The sequence below is a fragment of the Mus musculus genome, chromosome 16, assembly GCF_000001635.26.
Source record: "Mus musculus strain C57BL/6J chromosome 16, GRCm38.p6 C57BL/6J".
In the NCBI taxonomy this organism is placed as follows: Eukaryota; Metazoa; Chordata; class Mammalia; order Rodentia; family Muridae; genus Mus; species Mus musculus.
In genome coordinates, this window is record NC_000082.6 from 4,536,472 (window position 1) to 4,561,179 (window position 24,708).

Below are 24,708 nucleotides of genomic sequence, written 5' to 3' on the forward strand. Positions count from 1 at the left end.
GCAGCTGAGTTGGTAGATTGTCAGGCTCAAACATTCCTCAAGAACCTGGGAAATTGTCGGACCTTACCTTAGGCAGCATTTGAGTTTGCATCTGTTGCACATTCCATAGATGGGGGATGGGGGGGGGGTAGGGTCTCAAGTAGCCCAGGCTTGATTCATGTTGTCATGAATACCCTTTAACTCCTGGTCCTCCTGTCTCCAACACCCAAATCCTGAGATTGTAAATGGGAACCACTCTGCCCAGCTTTGGCATCTTTTAATATTTTATTTATTATTATGTGCGTGAGACAGCATGGCGTGAACAACTTTGGTGAGTCAATTCTCTCCTTCACCATGAGTCCTGAGGACTGAATTTAGGTCATCAGGCTTAGTGTAACACTTTTACGCACTAAGCTATCTCATTCAAATTTGGGGATTTTTTTTAATAGTCTCTCATTGGGTATTGTGGAGTACACCTGTAAGTAATCCTGGCACTCAAGAGGCAGAGAGGCAGGTGGATCTCTGTGAGTTCATGACCAGCCTGGTGAGCTCCAGAATAGTCAGGAAGACATAGTGACCTTGTCATGGGGTCTCACATTGTATCTCAGCCCAGCTTAAAACCTTACTATGTAATCCAAGTTGCCTCAAACTTCTAGCAATACTCCTGCCTCCATCTCCTGAATACTGAGATTACAAGTGTGACCTACAATAGCTGACTAATAAGTAGCACTTACTAAAAGGACTATCCTATTTATCTTGGTCATTATAGGTCATCAATCTTAGAAGAATTCAAATTCCCACCCAAGATGGGAACTTCTTCCAAAGTCTCTGACATATTCATGCATTCGATTTGAATACTCTGTGATGAGATGCTTGATATTAGAGAAAAATTGCCCACTGTCAATACATGGGAACTTCGAATCAGCCCACACTGTGGCTCCCCTTCCCACCTGCCATCTCAGCATCTTACAGAAAAAGCACAGGCCCATCCCTCTGGTGGCAAAGAATCCACCCTACCCATCCAGCCTCAATGGCATTGCCTTTTCTTACAAGAGAACAGCACATTTTTTTCAATTCTGTATGCAGCCACAGAGCAGTATATTCAACTCCCACAGGACAGAAGGTAACAGGGGCAACTTGTTGAGGACAACCTCTGTTCTTTGAAGAAAAGCACACACAAACTTCTCCAAACACTTGCCTGTTGTCTGCTTAATCATGAGAATGTACACCCAGATAGGCTGCTCCCTGGAGTCAGCCTTGATTCAGGCCACCTAATTCAGGAAATGGTGCAGCTGTCACTTCTGGTTCCTTTTTCAAGATCAGGGGTGTGATGGAAGGAGAGCCAATTTGAGGAGTTCATTCCTTTGCACAGTTGCCAGATTTAATGCCAGTTTTGCCTGCAGCCCCCAGCCCCACCCTCTTCTCTTGCTCAGCACGTGTTCTTGTCAATCAAGAGAAGAAACCTGCAATTCAGCGGGGTAGCAAATAGAAGGGATAAGGCAGGAATGGAGTCTGACCCCACCTCCAAGATTAAAGGACAAGGCAGGCAAGCAGAACTCCATGTGAAAAAGACAAATGTCACACACTCACCAGCACTGAGGAAAGCAGAGAGACACGGGTTGGGGTGGGGGACAGTAGGATGAGCTTGGGGGAACAGGGTGGAGCCAGGACCAACATCTGATACTAAGGACAGCATGGTCAGATGACTGGCTCCAAGAGGCTGTGTGATGATCTCTGTGTGCTCTACACAAGGCCTGGGGCCAATAGTCACTGCTGAAGAGACCAAGGTCATGGCAAGGACCCCTCCTCTACCACCAGATGATTCTTCAAACATCTGATGCAGCTGAGGTGTTACTCTTATTCTGCCCAAACCATGGCACAAAGGGCACACAATAAAAGTACCATAATGGACTGGAGAGATGGCTCAGACGTTAAGAGCACTGACTGCTCTTCCAGAGGTCCTGAGTTCAAATCCCAACAATTACATGGTGGCTCACAACCATCTGTAATGAGATCTGACGCCCTCTTCTGGTGTGTCTGAAGACAGCTACAGTGTACTTACATATAATAAATAAATAAATAAATCTTTTTTTAAAAAGTGTCATACTATGCCAGAAAAGCATAAACGTAGTTGCTAATAATTCATTAAATATAGTAAGAATGCAACAAACAGCAGAAGAGAAACAGGAAGAAACACAAAAGGAAAGTCTAGGAGGGAAAAAAAGACTATATATTTAAGACCTAACACATGCATAACTTATTAACCACATGCCCAATTCAGTTTCCTTAAACTAAGAACACATGCTCAGAAGAAATAAAATTATTTCTGTTATTGAGATTCAGCAAGAATTTTCTCGAGAATCATCATAAAGGCAACAAGGTGTGACGCAATGATCCTTCACAACATTCTTAGAGCAAAAAGAATACATTTCCCAAGAAGTGAGAAAGTATTGCTCCTAATAGAGACTCAAAATAGGACCAATGAGGGAACCAGGGACCAAGAATAACCAGCCCTGATCTCAAACAATCACCAAAGAGGTCATCAACGAAGCACAAGACAAACCTGAATTGTCACATACTCATGGGTAAGATGGAAAACTGACCCAATCCATTTAAGGGACAGGGTCTTTAAAAAATGAAATTACAATAGCTATAAATTAGAATCGATCTAGATGTCCATCTCTAGATAAATAAATTATGGAATACTCATACAAAGCATTAACTGGTGCTGGCAGGCAGGTACATGGCCAGTCTGGCTGCTTGTTGTTTGGCCAGGACAGGCTAAGAAACAGCAGGATAGGCACAGAGCTGCACCTCAGTAACCATGCCCACCATAGAGTGTTCAAGCAAAGTCTAGGATAGTGAACATGGTGGAGCTATTTAAGGACAAGAGGGTGTGCTCTGGAGTTGCTGGGACATTTAGCTGGGACTGTTCTAAGACTCACTTTCCTGGGTTTGTGGAGCAAGCCGAGGCTCTGAGAGCTAAGGGTATGTAGATACTGACATATCTGAGTGTTCAATATGTCTTTGTGACCAAAAAGTTTGATCAAACCCACAAAGCTGAATGGAAAACTCTTGGCTGATACCACTGGGGCCTTTGGGAAGACAGATTTATTACTAAGTGATTCTTTGGTTTCCCTCTTTGGGAATCGCTGGCTCACAAGGTTTTCTGTGGTGATGGAGGAGAGCCAAAAGCTGGATGACACAGGCCTAGCCTGTAGTCTGGTCCCCAACCTCTCGAAGCTTAGAGGCTGTGGTCAGATGAAAGCTCCCTGTCCTTCCTGCCTGCCCTACTCACCCCTGCACCAAGAAACCAGCACAGGGCTGGAGGGATGGCTCAGTGAGTAAGCACCAACTGCTCTTCCCAAGTTCCAGAATTCAAATCCCAGCAACCACATGGTGGCTCACAACCATCCGTAACGAGATCTGATGCCCTCTTCTGGAGTGTCTGAAGACAGCTACAGTGTACTTACATATAATCAATAAATAAATCTTAAAAAGAAAGAAAGAAAGAAAGAAAGAAAGAAAGAAAGAAAGAAAGAAAGAAAGGAAGGAAGAAAGGAAGAAAGGAAGAAAGAAGGAAAGAAAGAAGGAAAGAAAGAAAGAAAGAAAGAAAGAAAGAAAGAAAGAAAGAAAGAAAGAAAGAAAGAAACCCAGCACTGCCTCAGCTGGGACCTCTTTAACCATATTTCTGGAATAAGCTGTCTGGTTCATGAAAAAACTACGTAACATACTGCTGATACATATGCATAAGCTGATACATATGCATGAGCTGATACATATGCATGAGCTGATACATATGCACGACGCACCGGAACACCCTGCAATCCCAACGCTTGGGTACAGAGGAGGATCAGGAAGTCACAGTAAGTAACTAAAGTGACCCTCAGTAATACGGGGAGCCAAGGCCAGCCTGAAATGTATGAATGACCCTTTCTCAAAAAAACTCGATTAAATAAAAGAGGGCACTGAAGAAATGGCTCAGCAATTACATGTCTCTGCTCTTCTGGAGGACCAGAGTTTGGTTCCCAACTCTGTCCGGCAGTTCACAACAACCTGTAGCTCTAGCTCATGGGGATCTGACGCCCTCTTCTGGCCTCCTCAGGTCCTTCACTCATGTACAAAGACACAAACACACAATTAAGATTTTTTTTTTAAAAAAATTCCATCAGGGCTAGTAAGACATCTCAGTGGGTAAAAGCGCCTGCTGGCAAGTCTGACGATCTGGGTTCCAATCTGGGTTCCATTCCCGGGACCACACAGGATAGAACTGACTCCAGAAAAGTTGTCCTTTGATCTGCACAATGAATGCAGTTTTACAAAAACTGGATTTAATCAACTTCATTTGATTAACTGGATTTTATTAAAACAAAGTAACACTCGCCAGGGGGGAGCGGCACATATCTTTAATCCCAGCCTTCAGCAGGCAGAGACAGGTGGACTAAGTTAGAGGTTTCTGTTCTACAGAGTGAGTTCCAAGATAGCCAGAGCTACAAAGAGAGATTGATTGATTGATCAAAAATGATAGATAGATAGATAGATAGATAAACATTTATCTTATTTCATTTGATTTCTTAGCACAGGGTCTCATGTATTCCATGCTGGTCTGAAACTTAGATATGGCTGAGGATAGCATTTTAACTCCTGACCCTTCTGCTTCCACCTAAGTGTTCAGACTATAGGTGTGTACACATATAATAAACTCACAAACAAAAAAGATAAAACAGGAGCTGCAGGGGTCGTTCAGCAATTAAGATCAGAGGTCTAGGCACGGTTCAGTTCTCAGCACCCAACGAGGGCTCACAACTATCTTAAAACCTTCAGTTCCAAGGGACCCGACACCCTCTTTTGGACTGCAGGCACCACACATGCACATGCTCATACATGTAGGCAAACTCATACACAGAGAATAAAAATAAGCAAATCTCTAAAAACTACATAATGAAACCTAAAAGTGAAATTAAAAAGTATAAACAGATTTTCTTTTTTAAGTGGAAACGGATAGGGGTATAACTTGCCTAATAGTCTAGCCCGACACAAAAAAAATACAGGTCCATCGTCCTTGCACATAAGAATATATTGCAAACTTATTCCCATCTTTCGCTCTGCCTGCATTAGCAGCGCGTGGCTTGGGGCTCAGCAGGAACAATGAAGGAGCCTAAGGTACCCAGCATACACCCTGAGGTGACAATGTTCCAGACATAATTAAGTGTAGTACGTAAATGTCACCTATTTTTCGGCTGTTTTATGGCGTCCTCTGGAACACTGTAAAGTCCCACGTGCTGAGGCGTACCGGCACGACCATCCGACCGACGAAAAGTGGCCTCGAACCGCCGGGCACCCGGAGCTCAAGCTCCGCAGCCTGTGGGCGGGGCCGGACGCGCCTATGGGCGGGAACTCCACCAGACGCCCCAAAGCGCCGGGAGGTGTGCACGCTGAGAAGGCGTGGCTAATCCCGGAAGGGGCGTGAACGCGCCAAGGGTTTCCACAGCCTTCTCAAGAGACCGCCTACCACCGCTGGGCGCCAGCGATTTTCCTGAGAAGGAATATTTTCCTTGGCTCCACCCCAAGCCCCGCCTCTGGACCATGGGACAAGAGCAGAGACCGGAAGGAGGCAGAGCCTCGGTCCCGCCAGAAACAGCCTAGGCCCATAGCTCCCTCTGTTGATGCTCTGGGAAGTTGCATTGGAGCTAGTCCTGCCGACCACCTCACACCTAAGGAAGATTACGCATAAACTGCCTAAAGACATAATACTCAGATGGCTACCCATTGTACGACTATTTACATAACATTTTGCAAAAACCAGAACTATAACAGAAACATACCAGGGAAACAACAGAGGCTGGGGGAACACTGAGAAGGTTGCTACTCAATAAAACCAGAACTACACACAATCAAGTGTGAATTTCAGTGACTGCAATCTCAAACTGTTTTGTCCGGGTTCTTCTTTGCTTTCGGGAGTCTTTTGTTTTGGGGCTGTTTGGTTGGTTGTTTGGTTTGGTTTGGGTTGTTTGTTTGTTTGTTTTGCGCTCAGGATCGCACTGAGTAGTCCTGCCCAACCTTGAAATCCCTACCAAGCTTACCCAAACCACCTGCCTCCTGAGTGCTGCTGGAATTTTCCAGTGTGCCACAGTACACACGTGGAGGTCAGAGGACCACTCCCAGGAGTCAATTCTCTCTTCCTACCATGTGGGTCCTGCATCAAACTCAGGTAGAGGGTGGTAGCAGGCACCATCACCTTTAAGTCATTTTGCCCGCCCCCACTATTTTGTTTTCAATACTAACGTGAGATTGGTGGCTACATGGGATGACATGGGATAGGGAGGAAGAGTCATGAAAAGTGACTGCTTTGTGACAAGCAGCTCATTTGGAAGTTGTGGAGATATTTTCTTTTTTTAAAAAATAATTATTTTATTTATATGAGTACACTGTAGCTGTCTTCAGACACACCAGATCCATCACAGATGGCTGTGAGGCACCACGTGCTTGCTGGCAATTGAACTCAGTCAGTGCTCTTAACCGCTTAGTCTTTTCTTCAGCTCCTGAGATATTTTCGAATTGGATGAGCTTATCAACATTGTGAATGGATCAGGTGCAGCAATAAAATGACAAATTGTATGCCTTGCAGACTTCTAATGCTTAAGATCGTTCCCACCATTTTACTGAGTGCATGTGCAGGCTGGAGATGGAAACTGGCTTTTCTGCTCTGACCTCCGTCCCATACAGCCTGAGCATCTGAGACGTGGGCCATGTCGTATACAGTGAGCTGTAGTCACAGGAAGACTAAGAAGCTTGATGGACTCTCTGCTGCTTGAACTAACAGAACTTACAATTTCCAGAAAAGGAAACAGGTTCAGAGGAAGTGAGTGTCTGGTTGAGCACTGGCTGCCATGGCCAGAGACCAAGCCTGAGTACTTACAGGCATTTCATGGAGATGTCCCCTTTCCAAATGCAGACTCCTCCAGACCCAGCCCGAGTAACACCATCTTTTAGCCAGCTCCACATAGCTATTCTGTGTGTCATGCCACGGCATAACAAAGCCAGGCTCCCCATGGTCAGTGTTTGCTGAGATCTTCGTACACTCCCAGCCTCCATTAGGAACAAGGGCTGAGTTCACATAAGCACTTTCCTGCAGTGTTTTATCTGAACCTATAGTCACCTCCACTGCTTAACTGCTGCACACTGCTCTAAAGCCAGGTCTGAATTAATTCAGCTGTGTGTGGGCTAAGAACCATAATAAATGGGTGTTTGCATGGAGGACAAACTTGAGGGCAACAGCCATCCTCGACTGTCCACTGCTGTTAAGGTCAGTTATTCATAGCACACTGGGTTGTTGGTACCATCCAACAGTTTTGGAAACAGGATACAACTCACAAATTTCTAGGGGAATTTGAAACCTGGAGGAAGAGCTCAGGCTCCCACAGGTACACACAGGCTCCCACAAGCTCCCACACAGGCTCCCACAGGTACACACAGGCTCCCACAGGTACACACAGGCTCCCACACAGGCTCCCACAGGCACACACAGGCTCCCACAGGTACACACAGGCTCCCACAAGCTCCCACACAGGCTCCCACAGGCACACACAGGCTCCCACAGGCACACACAGGCTCCCACAGGCACACACAGGCTCCCACAGGCACACGCAGGCTCCCACAGGCACACACAGGCTCCCACAGGCACACACAGGCTCCCACAGGCACACACAGGCTCCCACAGGCACACGCAGGCTCCCACAGGCACACACAGGCTCCCACAGGCACACACAGGCTCCCACAGGCACACACAGGCTCCCACAGGCACACACAGGCACACATAGGCTCCCACAGGTACACACAGGCTCCCACAGGCACACATAGGCTCCCACAGGTACACACAGGCTCATCAGTCTACCAGGACCTGTGAGCATCTGTGCTCTCTATCTAGGAGTTAAACATGTGGCATGCTTGCCCTTCCCTCCCATGGTGGCTTCAAACAGAAACTGGAGGCACGCCCTTCAGCCCCAGCACACACGCCACTGTTGCAGAAACTTCCAGGGCAGCCCACAGGCTGTGCGGATCTCCTCATTGCAACTTCACACACAATTCAGAGGTGCCACCGTGTGCACACAGTCCTCTCTGGATTTGGAAGTCCAAAAAAATACCCCTTAATCTAGGCCAAGCGGCCCAGGCCAGAATCCCAAAACAGCACATCCTCAATAACTACAGCATCTAAAAAACCAAGTACAAACTTTATTTTGTTTCTTTACAAAGGCACAATGGCCTCTTGGTATTTTGTTCCCTACCCCCATTTTCTTAACAAAATATAATAGCTTCTCCTTGGACACAAAGACCTCAAAATTGTAAAAAAGAAAAGAAAAAAAAGAAAAGAAAAATTAAAATTAAAAAAATACAGAAACCAAAACCAAAATAAAACCAACAACAAACAAAACAAAAAGAGAGACAAAGACATTTTTGGGGTCAATAACAGGAACCCTGGAGGGGAAGGCAGAGAGTGGCCAATTCTGGTGCTGAGGTGGGGAGAGGGAGGGGACAACTGCAGCAGCAAACCCCAACTGAGAAGCAATGTCGATCACCGATCCCCATCCCCCATCCCCCGGGTCCCCAGAACGCCCCAACCCAGCCTGACCCCAACCCATGTAAGTGCTTAAAAGAGAAAAAGATAACCCGACAGAGGGAAGGGGTGAGGAACGACAGCCTCGGGCTGGCTCTGGGGCGGGAGCAAATACCTTGGGGTTTTGTTTGATTTTCCCTGTTCTTAAAAACACGTTTAAATGGAAGGAAAAAACAAAAACAAAACAAAAATAAAAAAGCTTTTTGGCGAGAGAGGCTAGGCACCTCAGTGTCAGCTTCCCTGGCCCCAGGGCCGAGGTCCAGCCCTGGAGTCCCGATGCTCCCACGCGTGCTATATACCACCACAACCCCGGGACCTGGGCTCCGGTGGCTTCGATCAAAGGTCGACTTACAGTATTGAAAAGGAGGTCATAAAAGAGACCCAAATGACATCATAATTTTGTAAAAATTTCTCATTCACCCATGTTTCTCCCTGTTGTTACCCCGGCCCCCTCTAGCCCCCAGGAGGGAGAGGAGGGCTGGGGGTGGTCAGGGAAGCTCCCCGTCCCCCAAAGGCTCCTCCCGGCTCTGGTCCATGGCGTCGCTGTCCGAGGCCTCGGAGTCCGAGGCGGTATCAGAGGTGTGGGCGTCTGGGCAGCTGCGGACAGACTTCACGATAACTGCTCGCCTCTGTTCCTCTTCCAGCTCCTGTTTGTCCTGGGTGCCCTCAATGTGCTGGATGGCCTGCAAAGAAGGGGACAGTCCATTGAGGAGACTGAGCTAGGGAGACTGGGCCAGCTGCTTTCTGCCCAAAAACACATATTCCAGAACAGTACCGAAATAAACTAAGCAAAGCAAAGCAGGGGGTGAATTTAGAAAGAGAAGGCCCTTCTGTTCCGATGAAGGGCCAAAGCGCACGCTGATATGTTGTTAAGTCTACTTAGTCAAGGTCTTTGCTATTTGCTGTATTAGTTAAGTTTCTGGGCATGTGTGCAATCAAAGTTCTGGGAGCTGATCTTTCCGCCTTTCTAACTCAAGGACTTGGTTAGGTTCAGTCTCCAGCATTCAGTAAAGTCACCCATAGTGCGTGAAGCTGTAACCTGAGGTAAGGGCTGTCGGGGGAGAGTCAAAGAGCCTAGGCCTCATTAGGGAGCCAGCCTACCTAACTGGTGAAGAGCAAGTTCCAGGGACCAGTTCCTTCCTGCCTCTTGGTTTTTTGGTTCCCCAGCCCCACTTTCTTAGCAAAATAGAGTAACTTCTCCTTGGGCACAAGTATCTCAAAATTATAAAATAAATATAGAAACTAAAACCAACAACAAACAAAGAGAGAGACAAAGACAACTGGGGGTCAATGATGTAAATATTCATAATGAGAACATTATGATGGGGACATCATATAAATTATACTCTAGAGTTGACATCTGGCTTCCACCTGCATGTGCACCTACACATAAACATGCACACACCCTTGCACATATCCTCACATGAAGGTAACATGCACACACCCTTGCACATATCACATGAAGGTAACATACACACACCCTTGCACATATCACATGAAGGTAACATGCACACACCCTTGCACATATCACATGAAGGTAACATGCACACACCCTTGCACATATCACATGAAGGTAACATGCACACACCCTTGCACATATCCTCACATGAAGGTAACATGCACACACCCTTGCACATATCACATGAAGGTAACATGCACACACCCTTGCACATATCACATGAAGGTAACATGCACACACCCTTGCACATATCACATGAAGGTAACATGCACACACCCTTGCACATATCACATGAAGGTAAGAGAAAGTTCAGGACCAGCTCACAGGCTGAACTAAGACTGATCACCAGGAGGCTCTGAGAACAAAACTTCCCAGGACCAGCAACATGGTTCAGTGGGTGAAGGCACTTGCCACCAGGCCTTATAAACCTGAGTTTATAAGCTTCTGACCCCTTGCAGTCCAACATGGTAGAGAACTCGTTCGGCAAGCAGTTCAGATAGACAGGCAGGAACACATGCAAACATGCACACGTGCACGCGCGCGCACACACACAGAGTCATGTTAAGAAAGGAGTCAGGCACAAGGAAGAGGACCTATCCAGTCGTCCAGATCTTTCCTCCTCCTACAGGAGCTCCATCTTGCTCTTGATCCACATCCTACTTCCTGATCTCCAAGAAAGAACATGTCCTCAAGAGTCAGTTCCCACAAGCCCCTTCCCCGAGCCCACACACCTGCACAATGGTGTCCAGATTTTGCCGGGATGTAGAGACAGAGTTGATGACTGAGGAGGGACCCATGGTGACAACATTGATGTGGTGGGAGGAAGGCGGGGCTGGTGCAGGCACGATCACTGTGGGGTGGTGGGTGGGGGCTGGAGGAGGCAGGAGCTGCAAAACAGAAGTCCTGTTTCTAGCCCACCAAATTTCCTTACTCACAGGGTATCTGCTGGCTTAGATCTTAAATGCCCACCCCCAAGTCCATGTAACAAAGGCTTGGTCTCCAGTATGGCAGTATTAGAAGACAGAAACCTGTGCTGAGGCTAGTGGTACATAGCTCTCATCATGGCTGTCAGAAGGTTGGACAGGAGGAAGACAAGCTCAAGGCCCACATGGGATACATGGCAAGGCCCTCGTGGGTATGTGTGCTGCTTGTATGTCTCTGTGTACCCTTTGTTTAAAAAGTAGATTTATTTATATATTTATTTATTTATTTATTTAATGAATGTGAGCACACTCTGTCTTCAGGCACACCAAAAAAGGGCATCGGATTCCTATTACAGATGGTCGTGAGCCATCATGTGGTTGCTGAAAATTGAACTCAGGACCCCTGGAAGAGTAGTCAGTGCTCTTAACCGCTGAGTCATCTTTCCAGCCCACAAGGCCCTCTCTTAAGACAAAAAAAATACAAAAAAAAAAAAGACACATTTATAAAAAGCCGGTCATGGTGGCACATGCCTTTAATCCCAGCACTTGGGAGGCAGAGGCAGCTGGATTTCTGAGTTCGAGGCCAGCCTGGTCTACAAAGTGAGTTCCAGGGCAGCCAGGGCTACACAGAGAAACCCTGTCTCGAAAATACAAAAAACAACAACAACAAAAAAAAAACCCTGACTCAAAAAAGAAAACCAATAATAATGATTATTATTGTAATTATAATAATGGGGCCAGGTAGAAGTCCTTTAGGTCAGTGGGCTGGCACATTTTCCAAGAGATCAGTAAGAACCCAGCTTTTGTCTTTTTCTCTCTTTAGTTTCTAAGTCATGAAGTGAGTAATTTTGTTCCTGCCATGATCTATCACTTCACCAATCATGCACAATCTGAAGTCTTTGAAATTTGAGCCAAATTCCCCTTCTCTCTTTATAACCTGGCTGCTTCAGGTGCTTGTTACACTTATAAAACGCTGACAAGTAGAAAGAACCAAGCGAGTCACAACCCCACCAACCCCTCCAACACTAGGAATGAAGGGAAGGGCAGTGAGCGGCTTCCATACCACCCCCACCCCCCAATCCTCTGGCCCTTTTGCTTGTGGCTCAAGAAGCACATTAAGACCTGATAAATGACTGTTCAAGAGTAGAGACTCTGGCTGGGCATGATGGTGGCACACACCGTTAACCCCAGCACTCTGGAGGCAGCTGACAGAGCTCTGTGAGTTCAAGGGTAGTAGACTGGTCTAAATAGTGAGATCTGACTCAAAAACAAAAAACAAACAAACAACAATAACAAAAACAAAAAAAACAAAACAAAACAAAAAACAGAAAATAGTGCAGAGTATGAGCCTGGGATGTACTCAGTGTTAGAATGTGTGAGCCTGGGATGTACTCAGTGTTAGAATGTGTGAGCCTGGGATGTACTCAGTGGCAGAATGTGTGAGCCTGGGATGTACTCAGTGGCAGAATGCTTGCCAGACATGCCCTGGGCTCAGTCAGCACCACCAAAAAGAAAAACAAAAAAGAAGAAGAGAAGAAAGAAGAAGAGGAAGTTGAAAAAAAAAAAAAGAAGAGGAAGATGAATAGGAGGAGGAGGAGGGGAGCATAGATCCTGGATTAAGGCAGAGAGGGTTCAAATTCCTGCTCCAGAGAATTACTTCACCTTTCTCTACCTTATTTTCCACAGCAATAAAACAGTAAGCAGCTCAGGCTTCAAAGGACTGCCGTGAGGATTGTGGCCTATGTCCCAATGCTCTCAGACAGCTAAAACGCAGCATGCCTGCACAGCTATTTGTACCTACATAGTCTGAGACCCACCTACAGATTCTGAGAACCCCGCGACGGCCCTCGAGGGCCCCCCCTGCCTCCTGGAGTCCCCGCTCACCTGGGTCCGTAGGTGCTGCTGTTCCCGCTCTAGCTTCTCCTGGTGCAGCAGCCGCACCTGCTCCTGCTGCTGCTGCAGCTGCACCTGCTGGGCAATCACCTTGAGTTTTTCCGGGTACATGTGGGCCTCGAGGGAGCGCACCTGCAGGTGGGATAGCACAGCGCTGAGAGGTGGGGCAAGGCCACACCTGCTCCACCAGTGGCGCTAACACCACAGGGCAATCCTAAACCGAAAACCCTGACAGAGAGCGCCCCCTCCAGGGCAGACGGAAGGCTCTCCCCTTCTCACCTCTAAACTTTTGTCTCTACTGTTTCCAATACAAAAAAACAAAAAACCCTTTCCCTTCTGACTGACTAGCTGGTTTCCTTATAGAAGCCATGAAGAACAACCTGGGGAACCAGGTCAAACCCTTCCTGGTGCCACAGCTCCTATGGAGTCTTATTTCAGCTGTATTTGTATTTGTGTGTGTGTGTGTGTGTGTGTGTGTGTGTATGTGTGTGTTGTGTCTGTATACCTGGAGTTGAGCCCAGAACTTACATGCTAAGCTCTCTGTAACTGAACTAAACAACCCAGCCCTAGGTTGTATTTTATGTTTTTAATAAAGAACTGTTGGCCAAGTGTGCTAGCACATGCCTCTCATCCCAGCACTCAGGAGGCAGAGGCAGGCAGATCTCTTGACTCTGAGGCCAGCCTGGTCTATAAAGCAAGTTCTATGACAGCCAAGGCTACATAGAGAAATCCACTCTTGAGAGAAAGAAAGAAAGAAAGGAAGGAAGGAAGGAAGGAAGGAAGAAGAAAGAGAGAGAGAGGAAGAAAAAGAAAGAGAGAAAAAGAGAGAGAGAAAGAAAGAAAGAGGGGCTGGTGAGATGGCTCAGTGGGTAAGAGCACCCGACTGCTCTTCCGAAGGTACGGAGTTCAAATCCCAGCAACCACATGGTGGCTCACAACCATCTGTAACAAGATCTGATGCCCTCTTCTGGAGTGTCTGAAGACAGCTACAGTGTACTTACATATAATAAATAAATCTTTAAAAAAAAAAAAAAAAAAAAAAAAAAAGAAAGAAAGAAGAAAGAGAGAGAGAGAGAGGAAGAAAAAGAGAGAAAGAGAAAGAGAGAGAGAGAAAGAGAGAAAGAAAGAAAGCAAGCAAGCAAGCAAGCAAGCGCCAGGGGTGGTGGCGCACGCCTTTAATCCCAGCACTTGGGAGGCAGAAGGCAGGCGGATTTCTGAGTTCGAGGCCAGCCAAGTCTACAGAGTGAGTTCCAGGACAGCCAGGGCTACACAGAGAAACCCTGTCTTGAAAAACCAAAAAAAAAAAAAAAAAGAGAGAGAGAGAGAAAGAAGGAAAGAAAGGAAGAAAGAAAGAAAAAGAGAAAGGAAGGAAGGAAGGGAGAGAGAGAGAGAAAGAAAGAAAGAAAGAAAGAAAGAAAGAAAGAAAGAAAGAAAGAAAGAAAGAAAGAGCGAGCAAATGAACTGTTGACTAATCCCTCTTAGTCCTACACAAACTGGAGAGCAGAGCACCTACTCTTAGGCCTAGTATAGAGCAGGTACTGTGTGTGTGTATCTGTCTGTCTGTCTGTCTGTCTGTGTCTGCATCTGCGTGTCTGTACATTTGAGGGTTCTCCCTGTATGAATCCACACCATTGGGTGACTGTAGAAGTCAGAAGCGGAAGATGGCGTCAGAGTCCCTGAAACTGGGGCTGTGTGTGGCTGTCTGCAACCATGTGGGTGCTGGAAAGTCAACTGCATTCAGATCCTCTGCAAGAGCAACACGTGTTCTTAACCCTAGGCCATCTCATGGAACAGACACTCTTGTAAATACTTGCTAAAGGGAGGAACAGACCACAGAATCCATCCTCTGACTCTGGGCATCACACTGGCCAGCAGAGGGCACTGCTTCACCTGCTCTTCCAGCATCATCCGCACGGAGCGCTCCTTGTCCAGCTGTTGTCGCAGCTCGATCATCTCTCTCCTAAGGTCCTCAGCCTTCTCATCCTCCCAGATGTCGGGTGAGCCAATGCCCTCATCCTTGTCTTCCGCCCGCCGCCGCTTCGGGGATGAGCCACTCAGCTCCTGCGGAACCCAAGAGGTTGGTGAGTGAGCTGACACACCCATAACTCATGCAGAGGCCACAGGGCTCTATGGAAAGCCCTCCAAAACCACCCAACACAGGTGGATTCACATTTGAGAACCCATTCTGTAAATCCACCAAGTAACCAAACGCCCTGCAGGCGTGGAAGAATGGCCTTACGTTCTAGAACAGAGCCCACTCCACGATACTTCAGAGATGAAGAAACAGGCCCGGGCAGGAAGTGGGTGGGTTCCATTGGCAGAATAAGACTGATAGTCAATGGTTTAGGCAATGCCCACACAGAAGGGGAAGGCCAAGCACTGCTAGGAGGATTCCCCATCCAGTACCTGGATAAAGCGCTTGAGCTGTGTGTTCTGCTGCAGGAGTCTAGTCTTCTCCTGTTCAAGAGAGAAGATGTATTCTGCTGTCTGCTGGAGAATGGCTGCCTGAGGGCAAGAGGGAAAGAATCAGGCTGATGGTCCTCTCCCTGTGAGAGTACAACACCTCCTCCAGGAAGCCCTCCCTGCTCCTGCCACCTTGCTGAGCTTCTCTCCATCTGTGTGGGGAATGAGGGTCTTGAGGGACTGGAAGCCCGCGTTGATACTCTGCATGCGCCTCCGCTCGTTGCTGTTGGCAATCTCGCGTCGAATCCGCCTTTCCTGGTCCCTCTGGGTCTCGGGGGTCAGTGGAATGTTGGCTAGGCTGCCAGGGAGAACAGGAGTAGGTTCAGGAGAGAGGTGTTCTGAACTTTACCCCCAGAAGGCCCCTGTCCTCACAGCTGATCACCAGTGGGCCCTGGTTGTAACCGGCATCCCAACTCTGGCAGATCACCCCCAAGGAAGACACAGGGCTGAGCCCGGGATGCCCAGTGGACTGAAGCAGCTGTCTGTGGATGCAGTCTGATTAGAACCCACGCTTTCTTTCCCTGACCTCTTTCCTAGCGTTCTCTTCTCTAGAAGAGACTCTTAGCCATGTCTAGCTATTAAAACCCACAGGGGTTCACAGCTCTGCATGCCTCCACTGCCAGCCAAGCTGGGAAGGCCCAGAATCCTACATGGCTATTCCCTGTGGTTCTAACACAAGAGGACCCCGGGCAGCAACCAGAGACAGTTCTTGGGACACTTGGAAGTTCCTTGATGTGTCTATCTGGCCCACCTCTTTCAGTAGCTTATACATTGTCACTAGAGTTCTGAGGAGATACCCCCTCCCGCCTGCCCACCACCACAGTTTGTCTCAGCCAGAAGTCTCCAACCACCATCCCAGCCTCTGTGAGCTAAGAGTGTACAAAAGACAAGACAGGCAGCATTCACTCCACAGATGGGACACTGGGCCAGCCACCCCTTGGGACAGTTCTGTTTTATCCTGGCCTTCTCCTCAGAGGCAGCTCACTCTGTGTAAAGAACTGAGGCTCCCGGCATGCTGTGGACAACCCTACTGCATGCTGTAGAAGTAGCAGCTAGCCAGTGGGGCAAGAGAGAAAGCAGCCAGCAGTGGAAGGGCCCAATGCCACTGCTCCCAAGGGGGTGGGCCTGTGTGTGGCCTGGAGGAGGTATGCCCCCCTCAGCCCTCCCCTGCAACTCCCCCTCCCGCCCATGGCCTGATGGCTTCCAGATGCGGAGCTCTCGGCAGAGGCCTCCAGCCCCACCCAAAGCCACAGCCCTGGCCTCTTCCTGAGGGGCCCTCCCAGGGTGACCTGTTCCAGGCTAGTCAGGGGAGCACATACCCTGGGTCTGGGGAAATTAAAAAAAAAGGCCTCTGACACCTCTCATCCCACTGATGTGGGATTCTGAGGTCAAGGAGGTGGCAGGTCTAACTCTCTCACCGTGAGTTGGCCTCAGCCTCTATCCCCAGAGAAAATGGGCTGCACAGCAGCCCAGGAGGGAAACACATCTGTAGCAGCTGGAAACAGCTGAAGCCTATCCAGCCCTACCCAACTTACCCCATCTGTCCTGCCTCAGCTCCCTAAAGAACCTCATCCCTACCCCTTCCAGGGCCTCAGCTTCCTCTCCCAACAGAAAGGTCGGACAGCCGGGAACAAGTTTTCTGTTGGCTGCTGCAGGAGGATGGAGGCAAAGCATCCCCTTCCCACTTCATTCAGGGCCCAAAAGCCCAGAACCCCAGACCACCCTCTCCCAGGGCATGCATCCTCATAGAACCTGGGAGTGTGAGCCTTGGGAGAGAGCCAGGTCTCCCACTTGACAGATGAGATGAGGCCTCCCTTTCATTAGAGCTTATGGTAGGGAGAGAGATCCAGCCTTCCTGCTTCAGCCCAGGATGCCTCCTTCCTCCCAGCCCTTCAAGAGAATGGTGGGCATGTGGAAGGAGACGGGGACTCAGGTCAGGGCCAAGAGGCCCTGTGATGGATGTGCTGCAGTAAGTAGTTAACAACACAGGGTTAGGGGCAAAATGAGACAGAACGGACAGTGAGGGCACACACCTGTAGTTTCAGCACTGAGCAGGCTGATGCTAGCTAGATGAGTGGGAGTTTTGAGACCAGCCTGGGCTACACAGGAAGACTCTTGTCTCAAAAAACAAGCAAGAAAAAGATTCGGTGATGGGCAAGGTGGCAACATGTCAGGAGCAGGCACTTAGGAGACAAGTTCAAGACTATCCTCAACCATATAGCAAATTCAAAGTCAGCTTGGCCTACATGCTAATGATACCCTGTCTCAATAAAGTGTATGGGAAGGCTGAAGACAGAGCTAAGTCGTTAAGAGTCCCTCCATTTCTTCTAGAGGACCTGAGTTTAGTGGCTCAAAACTAATTGTAACTATAACCCAGGGAATTAACACCCTCTCTGGCCTCTATAGACCCCCATACATATAAACAATATAAGTAAATATATACATATACACGCATACATACATACATAGAGAAGTAACAGAGAGCAAGCTACCCAGTGATTATAATCCCTACCCTAACCCTAGGATTGCTGTGGGAGTCTTCCCAACAACTCACCCAGTCTCTGGGCCCTGCTTGTTATGCCCCAAAGTGTAAAACTGACCTAAGACTGGGTCTCAAGCAAAAGCCTTGTAGCCACCCTCAGGCTACCCCAAGAGCTACCCTATCTAAAGAGCCACAGAATACAGAAGTATATTTTTTAAATATACCAGGGCTAAATCTGCAGTTCAGCTGAGCATGTTCTAGATTCAATCTCCAGAACTACCACTATATTAAAAAACGGGTGGGGAGCTAGACATGGTGGCAAGCACCTTTAATCCCAACACAGACTGAGGCAAGAGGAACCTTAGTTCAAGGACAACCTACAAAACAAGAACCTGCTGCTTGAAAGAACCAACAAATAGGCCTGGAGAGATGGCTCCCCAGCTAAGAACACTTGATCCCCAGGTAAAAGGGGGAGAGGGACCTGCTATAGTAAAAGGTGGCATTGGGTCCCCAACGTAGAGCAGAACAGGCTCTATCTATACCATACTCCACACACCAGCTGTGGTGACAACTTGGAGGGTCAGGCACCCTGGAGTTGCTGGGCCAATTCATTTTGTTGTTGCTGCTCTTCTTTAAGACAAAAGTTTTACTCTTATAGCCCAGGTTGGCCTCATGGCACTCCTCCTGCCTCAGCCTTCCAAGTGCTATGCAGACAGACAGAGCAGGGCAGAGCCAACTCCTACAAGGTGAGATCCCAATGGCTGTGCCCTCTATTAAGGCTCACACACAACCAAAGGCTGAACAACTAAGTGGCTGTGACTGTAAGCACAGCCCTAGAGGTCACACCTACAGTTCCCACTAACTCAGCTACCCTTGAAAGGGAACTGCGGCCTGAGAGCTAACTTCAGCTCTCTCCTCATCCTCCAAGTCATGCACTATCTGGGGAGCCCAAAGCAGAGCCCCAGCTCTGAAAGGTTCCAACACAGAACTCCCGGATTGTAGAGACCTTGGGTCTCAAGAGAGTGAGCAGGCCCCTAGCCTGACTTTTCCAAGTGTTCCACCCAGCCTCTGTGCTTAGGAGCCAACTGCTGGTTAACATGGTCAACTCTGGACCTAGTTGTTAAAATAGACTGTCCTTACAAAGCTACAATTCTGCAAGGGAACTTGGGTTTGCCTCAGTTGCTCATCTAACAGCTTAGCGATCTCCTGCCAACAGAATTAAGAGACTACATGCTGGTCCCTGGTAGAATGCAGGTAAGCTAATGGGTGCCCTAGTGGGTAGTGTGACTAGCCATGAATTACCATCAGTGTAGCCCGGGCTGTCCTGGAACTTTTGCTATGTAGACCAGGCTGGCCTTGAGCTCATAGAGATCTACCTACAAGACACAGGGGTTAAACTCAGATAATTCAGCTTGTTCACAGGGACTTGGACCTTATCTACTGAGCCATCTTGCCAGCCCTTAAAGGAACTTTTACAGAGTTTGTAAGATACCCAGGGTGACAGCACAGGGTGACTGTACATGCTTGAAGCTCCAGCACTTGGTGGAAAGCAGCAAGATTGGGAGTTCAAGGTCATCTTAACTTACAAAGCAAGCTGGAGGCCAGCCTGGACTAAATAAGAGCCTATCTTTTAGGGGGGTCACAGGGGGCTAAGGAGATGATTCAGCCACATAACCATGGGTACCCGAATTCAGATCTACTGCATCCACATAAAGGCTGGGCACAGTGCATCTGTTACCTCAAAACTCTGGTGCTGGGGGTCGGGGTGAAGGGGAGAGGAGAGGATGCAGAGACAGGTGGATCTCTGGAGCCAGCCAGCATAGACGCAGTGGTGAGCACCTTCTGAAAAGATGAGGTCTTGAAACCTAACATTCCCTAACCTTATTTGTTTAGGCCTAGGTCTAAAAAACAAGGAGGAGATGCTAGCTGTGGTATTTTTCACCAGGAGATGCTAAAGAGGAAAAAGTATGGCAAGTTTGAAGGCAGCCTGGGATGTCCATCTTGTCTGAAGAGATGGTTGAGAGCAGTTAAAAAGCTGAGAGAACTGACTTCTACTCCAGAGGACCCAAGTTCAGTTCCCAGCACCCACACAGCACACTACTCCAGGGATCTGATGACCTCTTCTGGCCACTGAGGGCAGGGCACACATGTGCTACACAGATATGCATACAGGCAAAATACCCACACACATTTAAAAACCTGAGGTTTAAAAAAATTAAATAAAAATATAAGTAAATAAATAAGGTGGAAGAATGTTATATCTCAAACTCAGGACAAATGGCCGAAGTGCCTACCTATCAAAGCGGATACTGGCTCTCCCAGCGCCTCTCAGTACCTGTTACAGAGTAATGGCTGGCACACCCCATTTCCTACCCTAAACTCTTCCAGCCCAGGGACTGGAATGGGCTTCCCTTCCCCCAGCCTCCAATCCCTATATAACAACCTCAGGCACTTTGGCTACTGGCTTCTTTCCCTCTTAGCCGCTGGGTTCCCTGGAACTCTCTCTGCTCTTTCTCTCACCTCTTGCTCTCCCCCACTCACTCTCCTCTCATGGCCATGTTCCAAAGCCCTCTGACTGCTTTCTTCCCGGCTCTACAATAAACCTCCTCACCATACCAGGGAGCAGCTGAGGAAGTCACCTATGCACATGCGCACACTTGCACACACACACACACACACACACACACACACAGCCACTGGACATTACCATGCGCCTGCTCTTTAGAGTCTGGATCTCACTTTCTAGGCACTGCCTATATCCAAGTCTCACAGAACCATTAGGCAGAAGGTCCAAAACGTCAAGCAAAACATCAAAGTGTGCCACACTGCCCTATGGCTCCTTCTGGTTGGCCCAGAAGGCATAGGAGTCAAACAAGAGAGAACCCAGCTAAACAGGGAGGGGTGGAGCAAAGTCCACAGTCTGAAACAAACCAGAGTCCATCCACCATAAGCTCCTGCCCAGCCCACACTCCATCCAGGACAGATCTCCCAGCTGTTGCTCCAGCTGAAAATGAACAGGCCTAGAGGCTATGTTCCTCCATGCCCAGTGTACAACTGTCTCCTTGTAAGCAAGACAGGCTAAGGACCTGTGTGCCTGTAGGCAGGTTGTGGTGCCTCAATTACTAGACCTGAAAACACCCTATGTTCCTGGGGGCGGGGCAGGTCTACTGCCCTCCAGCAACACAGGTCTGGAGAAAGGGACCGAGTGAAGACAAGAGTACCGAAAGGCTTAGGCATAGCAACCAGAGGTTCCTACTGTCAAAGCCAATGCAGGACCAGCACCAGAATGACCTCTCCAGAATATGGAGCTAATCAGGCTTCACTCCCCACTCCCCAAGCCAGCTCAGAGGAGCCAGCACAACAGCAAACTTAGGAATCGAGTCCAGCTGAATATCTGCTCTAACTGGTGCCTTCTTAGCTTTATAAAGCTTCTCCAGCTTTACAAAGAAATCAGAAAACAAATGGACTCACAGCAAGATTGTAGTGATTCGAAGAGAAAATTCTAGCAAGTAGGTCCCCAGAATATTTAGTGTCCAAGAGTTTAGTTACTGCTGTTTTGTACCTGCTGGGCCCTCAGGTGAACCGTATCTTAGTGCCAGCTGGGGGGGGGGGGATTAGAGGGGGCTGCCAGCTGCTAGACCCACCAACAGGCCCTAGGTATTGGCTCTCAACTTGAAAGTAAAGTGGGATCCCTACCTGGATTTTATACCTATGCAGCAACCTGCCCCACAGGCGTTGCTGTCTACCAACCAGCCTATGCCACTCAGCGGGCTCCTCCTCCTCCAGCCCCAGCCCTGCCTGGCTGGGGTGTCGGAGCACGTGGCCCCAGCCCTGGGGAGCCATTACGCTCCTAGAGTAGCACGGCAGGCAGGAAAGAGATCGTCGGTTTCAAACTTAAGCGCGCTGGAGAAACCTCTCCTTGCGTGCACCACCACCATCCCCGCCCGGACCCAGCCGGCTTGTAGGGTTCAATGAGCAGATACCAGGGCCGGCAATAGAAATCTCAGACATGACGATTTAACAAGAGTTTAAGAGAGATTCGGCCACTGGTCAATCGCGATTTAGTAGCGAGTGGATCTGGGGCAACCTAGGTAGGATCAAGCTCACTAAGGGGTATCTCAAGAGAGACCTCCGACCACCCACCCGACCAGGAGATTCAACGCTTTGCATTTATGACTGAGGAACAGAAGTGGGACAGCAAAGTTTGCAGACCCATATGCAACAGGAAGTAGACTAGAGCCCTGAAGCAACCTAAGACGCACCCTCATCAAAAGGCCTCCCCACCTGGCCTGCTTAGCCCACCTAGTTGGTTACGGCCGAGCTTTGTGCAAGTAAAGCGTGGCCCCGAAGCGCCTACAAGTCCCACAATGCAGCACCGACCCGGCATAGAGAACTACAGCTCCCGTGAGGTCGTGCGCGCAGAGGCCCGCCTACTCCAAGAGGGCTGCAGAGTCACGTCCAGGCCTCGCTAGTAAACAGCACCCGAGCGCGGGCGGAGAACGTGCGACTAGTGACTGCCAACGTGTGGGGGACCGCAACTTCCCTGCTTGAAGCATGGCCACTAAAGGTCCACGTACGCCTCGCAACCTCGAGCGAGCACGCCCCCAACCCTGCTGCAGCCCTGTTCTCTGCAAACGTTCACACCACCCGGCTCCCCGCCCCCCCTCCCCGCAGCCTGGAACCGCGGCATGGCAGCATTGTAGCTGTCCTCTCGCACACTCCGGGCCCCCCCCAAAACGACCTCCTTAGAAGAGGGTTCCCAGAAAGCGCGAGTAAGCAAGGAAAAGGAAGGAAGCCAAAGCTGGCGGGGGGAGGAGGAAGCGCTGGGTGAAAGCCACCAGCAGCAAGCATGGCCGGGACTGCTGCAGCACCACGTGGGTCTGTTTGCAATTTACAAACGTCGCGACTCGCCCGCCTGCAGCGGACAAAAGTGGACAGAACCTCTCGGGGTCCCCACGTTCCAAGGGAAGAGGGTCCCTAGGCAACGCAAGCAGGGTTCCAGAGACTGCAGCGGACCCAGTAGCTAAGAAAGGCGAGCGAGCTCGGAGGCGCGAGCCATGCGTGCGCACACGCGCACCCGCCCGGGCGGGCTGGCCGGGGGCTGCAATGGGAAGAAGGGGTTGGGGGGAGGAGCAGTACACACCTACAGAGCCCTCCTATCACTTCTTTCTCTGTTTTCCTGAAATGTTGCAAAGAGGGCACCTTCTGAGTGGGCACCATGAAATACTCCATAGCGATAGGCCCCCCTCCTGTGCACGAGCCAGGTCTCGCGGTCAGCCGGAGAATGCAAGATGGAAATCCGAATCAAAGGGCAGCGCCGGACGGAGGTGCAGAATCGGCCGGTCCCAGATGCTGGCGGCAGCAGCAGCAGCGGCGAGGGGAGGGAGGCGGGCGGGAGGGGCGGGCGGGAGGTCTCTCCAGCCTGCCTCCCCGGGCGTGTGTATGTGTGTGTGTGTGTGTGTGTGTGTGTGTGTGTGTGTTTGCAGCTGATCAGATGTCTGTTTCAAGGCGGGAAACAGCTGGTGAAAACTCAGCACTCCCCGGCCTCCTTCCGCGGAGTAAGGAATTGCATGTAAACAAAGGACTATTTGCAGCGCCCCCCCCAGGGCGACTGGATGCTGGGGCGAGAAGGGCGCAAGCTCCTTGGGACCGACTACTACATGGGTCTGCAGACTTAACCCTGGGATCAGGAATCAGGGGTCGACAGCTGGCTGTGGGGGGACACGATGTGAATGGAGTGAACAGCGGCCCAGCTACATGCGCCACTATGGGTGATGAGGTCCATCAGCTGACAGGTTGGCAAGCGTAGCTAAAAAGAAAAAAAAAAAAAAAAAAAAAAAAAAAAAGGCCAGCCCCACCGCACGGGATCCCAGTCTGTGCAGTCCAGGGTCCGGTGAGGACTGCCCAGTGCGGGGTCTTTGCGCACCGCTATCCTGGAGGACGCGCTGGGCGGGGCTGCAGCAGCAAAGGGAAGGCTCTTTTGGGTGTGTGCTTCAGGCTTTTGCATTTTCATAATTGCCACTGCACGGAGCGGAGCAGAGCCACTCTGGCGCGCTCCCTTTCGAGCCGACCCGGGCCCCCTGGAAACTTGCGTCATAGCCACTGTTTCCCACAAGTAACTTGGGGCTGACTCTGACCACCCGCCAGCCTCCTCCCTCCGTCTTTACCCAGGTGGCTGCCTGGCCCAAACTCTGACTGGTGCTAGGAAATTAGATTGCGAAGGGTACAGGCAGGTGCGCAAGGTACCTCGGATGTTTGGGGCTGCCATAGGAAGAGAGAGCAAGTGGGAAGGAAGGGAAGGGCGGAGGCAAGCCAGAACAGCAGCGGCCCTGAGGCAGGCTGCCAGCGCGGTCCGAATATCCATTAGAGGTCTGGTGGTGGCTGCCAGGTCCTGTCTTGCCTCTTTCACTACCTTACTTTCCGACTTCGCGCGCAGCGGGCTGCAGCTTCTCATTCATGGGGAAGGCGGGATAAAACTTGCTCCACCGCCAGAGGGCGCGCTCTACAATGGGGGGGGAGTGGTGGTCTGGGGCAAGGGAGGGGACGTTTTAGGGGTGAGCTTCCGTCCTCTGACACGCCCCCACCTTCCGGTCCCGGCCCTCCCCAGACTCCTGGAGGGCTTGGCCCCAGGCTCAGGAAGCCCACGCCTGCCTCGGAATGTCCTCGCTCCAGCTCAGCGCCTTTCCCAGACCCATTCGCTGCCTTCCAAGGTTCCACCCAAATCGAGCCTCTTAGTTGAAATACTTCTATTTATAACAATTGTTGGGTATTATTAGAAAACATTGTTCAATATTACCAACCTGATCTCTAACTGTAGATGCCAGATCAATTAGCATCTAATCCCAGGGACACGTAACTTGAAAAGCAGCACTTCCTAGCCGGCTGGGCTGTGCAG

At 49.6% G+C, this 24,708-nt stretch overlaps 2 protein-coding genes across 12 annotated transcripts in view; both read right to left on the reverse strand.

Moving 5' to 3' along the window:
* The window catches only part of Srl (sarcalumenin), a 64,930-nt gene extending 59,493 nt beyond the window's left edge, over window positions 1–5,437 (reverse strand). The window contains exon 1 of one of the 2 annotated variants that reach the window (XM_017316846.2): window positions 5,209–5,437. The gene's annotated coding sequence lies outside the window, so the exon portion shown is untranslated. The remainder of the gene's footprint in view (window positions 1–5,208) is intronic. The other variant, XM_017316847.2, reaches the window with a different exon arrangement.
* Window positions 5,438–8,189: 2,752 nt separating this feature from the next.
* Tfap4 (transcription factor AP4) lies at window positions 8,190–24,291 on the reverse strand. 10 transcript variants are annotated; one of them, XM_030249340.1, is made up of 8 exons: window positions 17,365–20,512; window positions 17,084–17,221; window positions 15,464–15,629; window positions 15,275–15,373; window positions 14,759–14,929; window positions 12,860–13,000; window positions 10,784–10,939; window positions 8,190–9,276 (listed from the first exon to the last, which is right to left on the reverse strand). In XM_030249340.1, the coding sequence occupies exons 3-8, from the start codon at window positions 15,536–15,538 to the stop codon at window positions 9,082–9,084; spliced, it is 837 nt and encodes a 278-aa protein (XP_030105200.1). In that variant the 5' UTR covers window positions 15,539–15,629; window positions 17,084–17,221; window positions 17,365–20,512; the 3' UTR covers window positions 8,190–9,081. The 10 variants fall into 10 exon arrangements, with proteins under 10 accessions (XP_030105200.1, XP_006522829.1, XP_006522825.1 ...); XM_006522766.4 differs by lacking the exons at window positions 17,084–17,221; window positions 17,365–20,512 and adding an exon at window positions 24,226–24,291; XM_006522762.4 differs by lacking the exons at window positions 17,084–17,221; window positions 17,365–20,512 and adding an exon at window positions 23,016–23,361.
* Window positions 24,292–24,708: the final 417 nt, after the last annotated feature.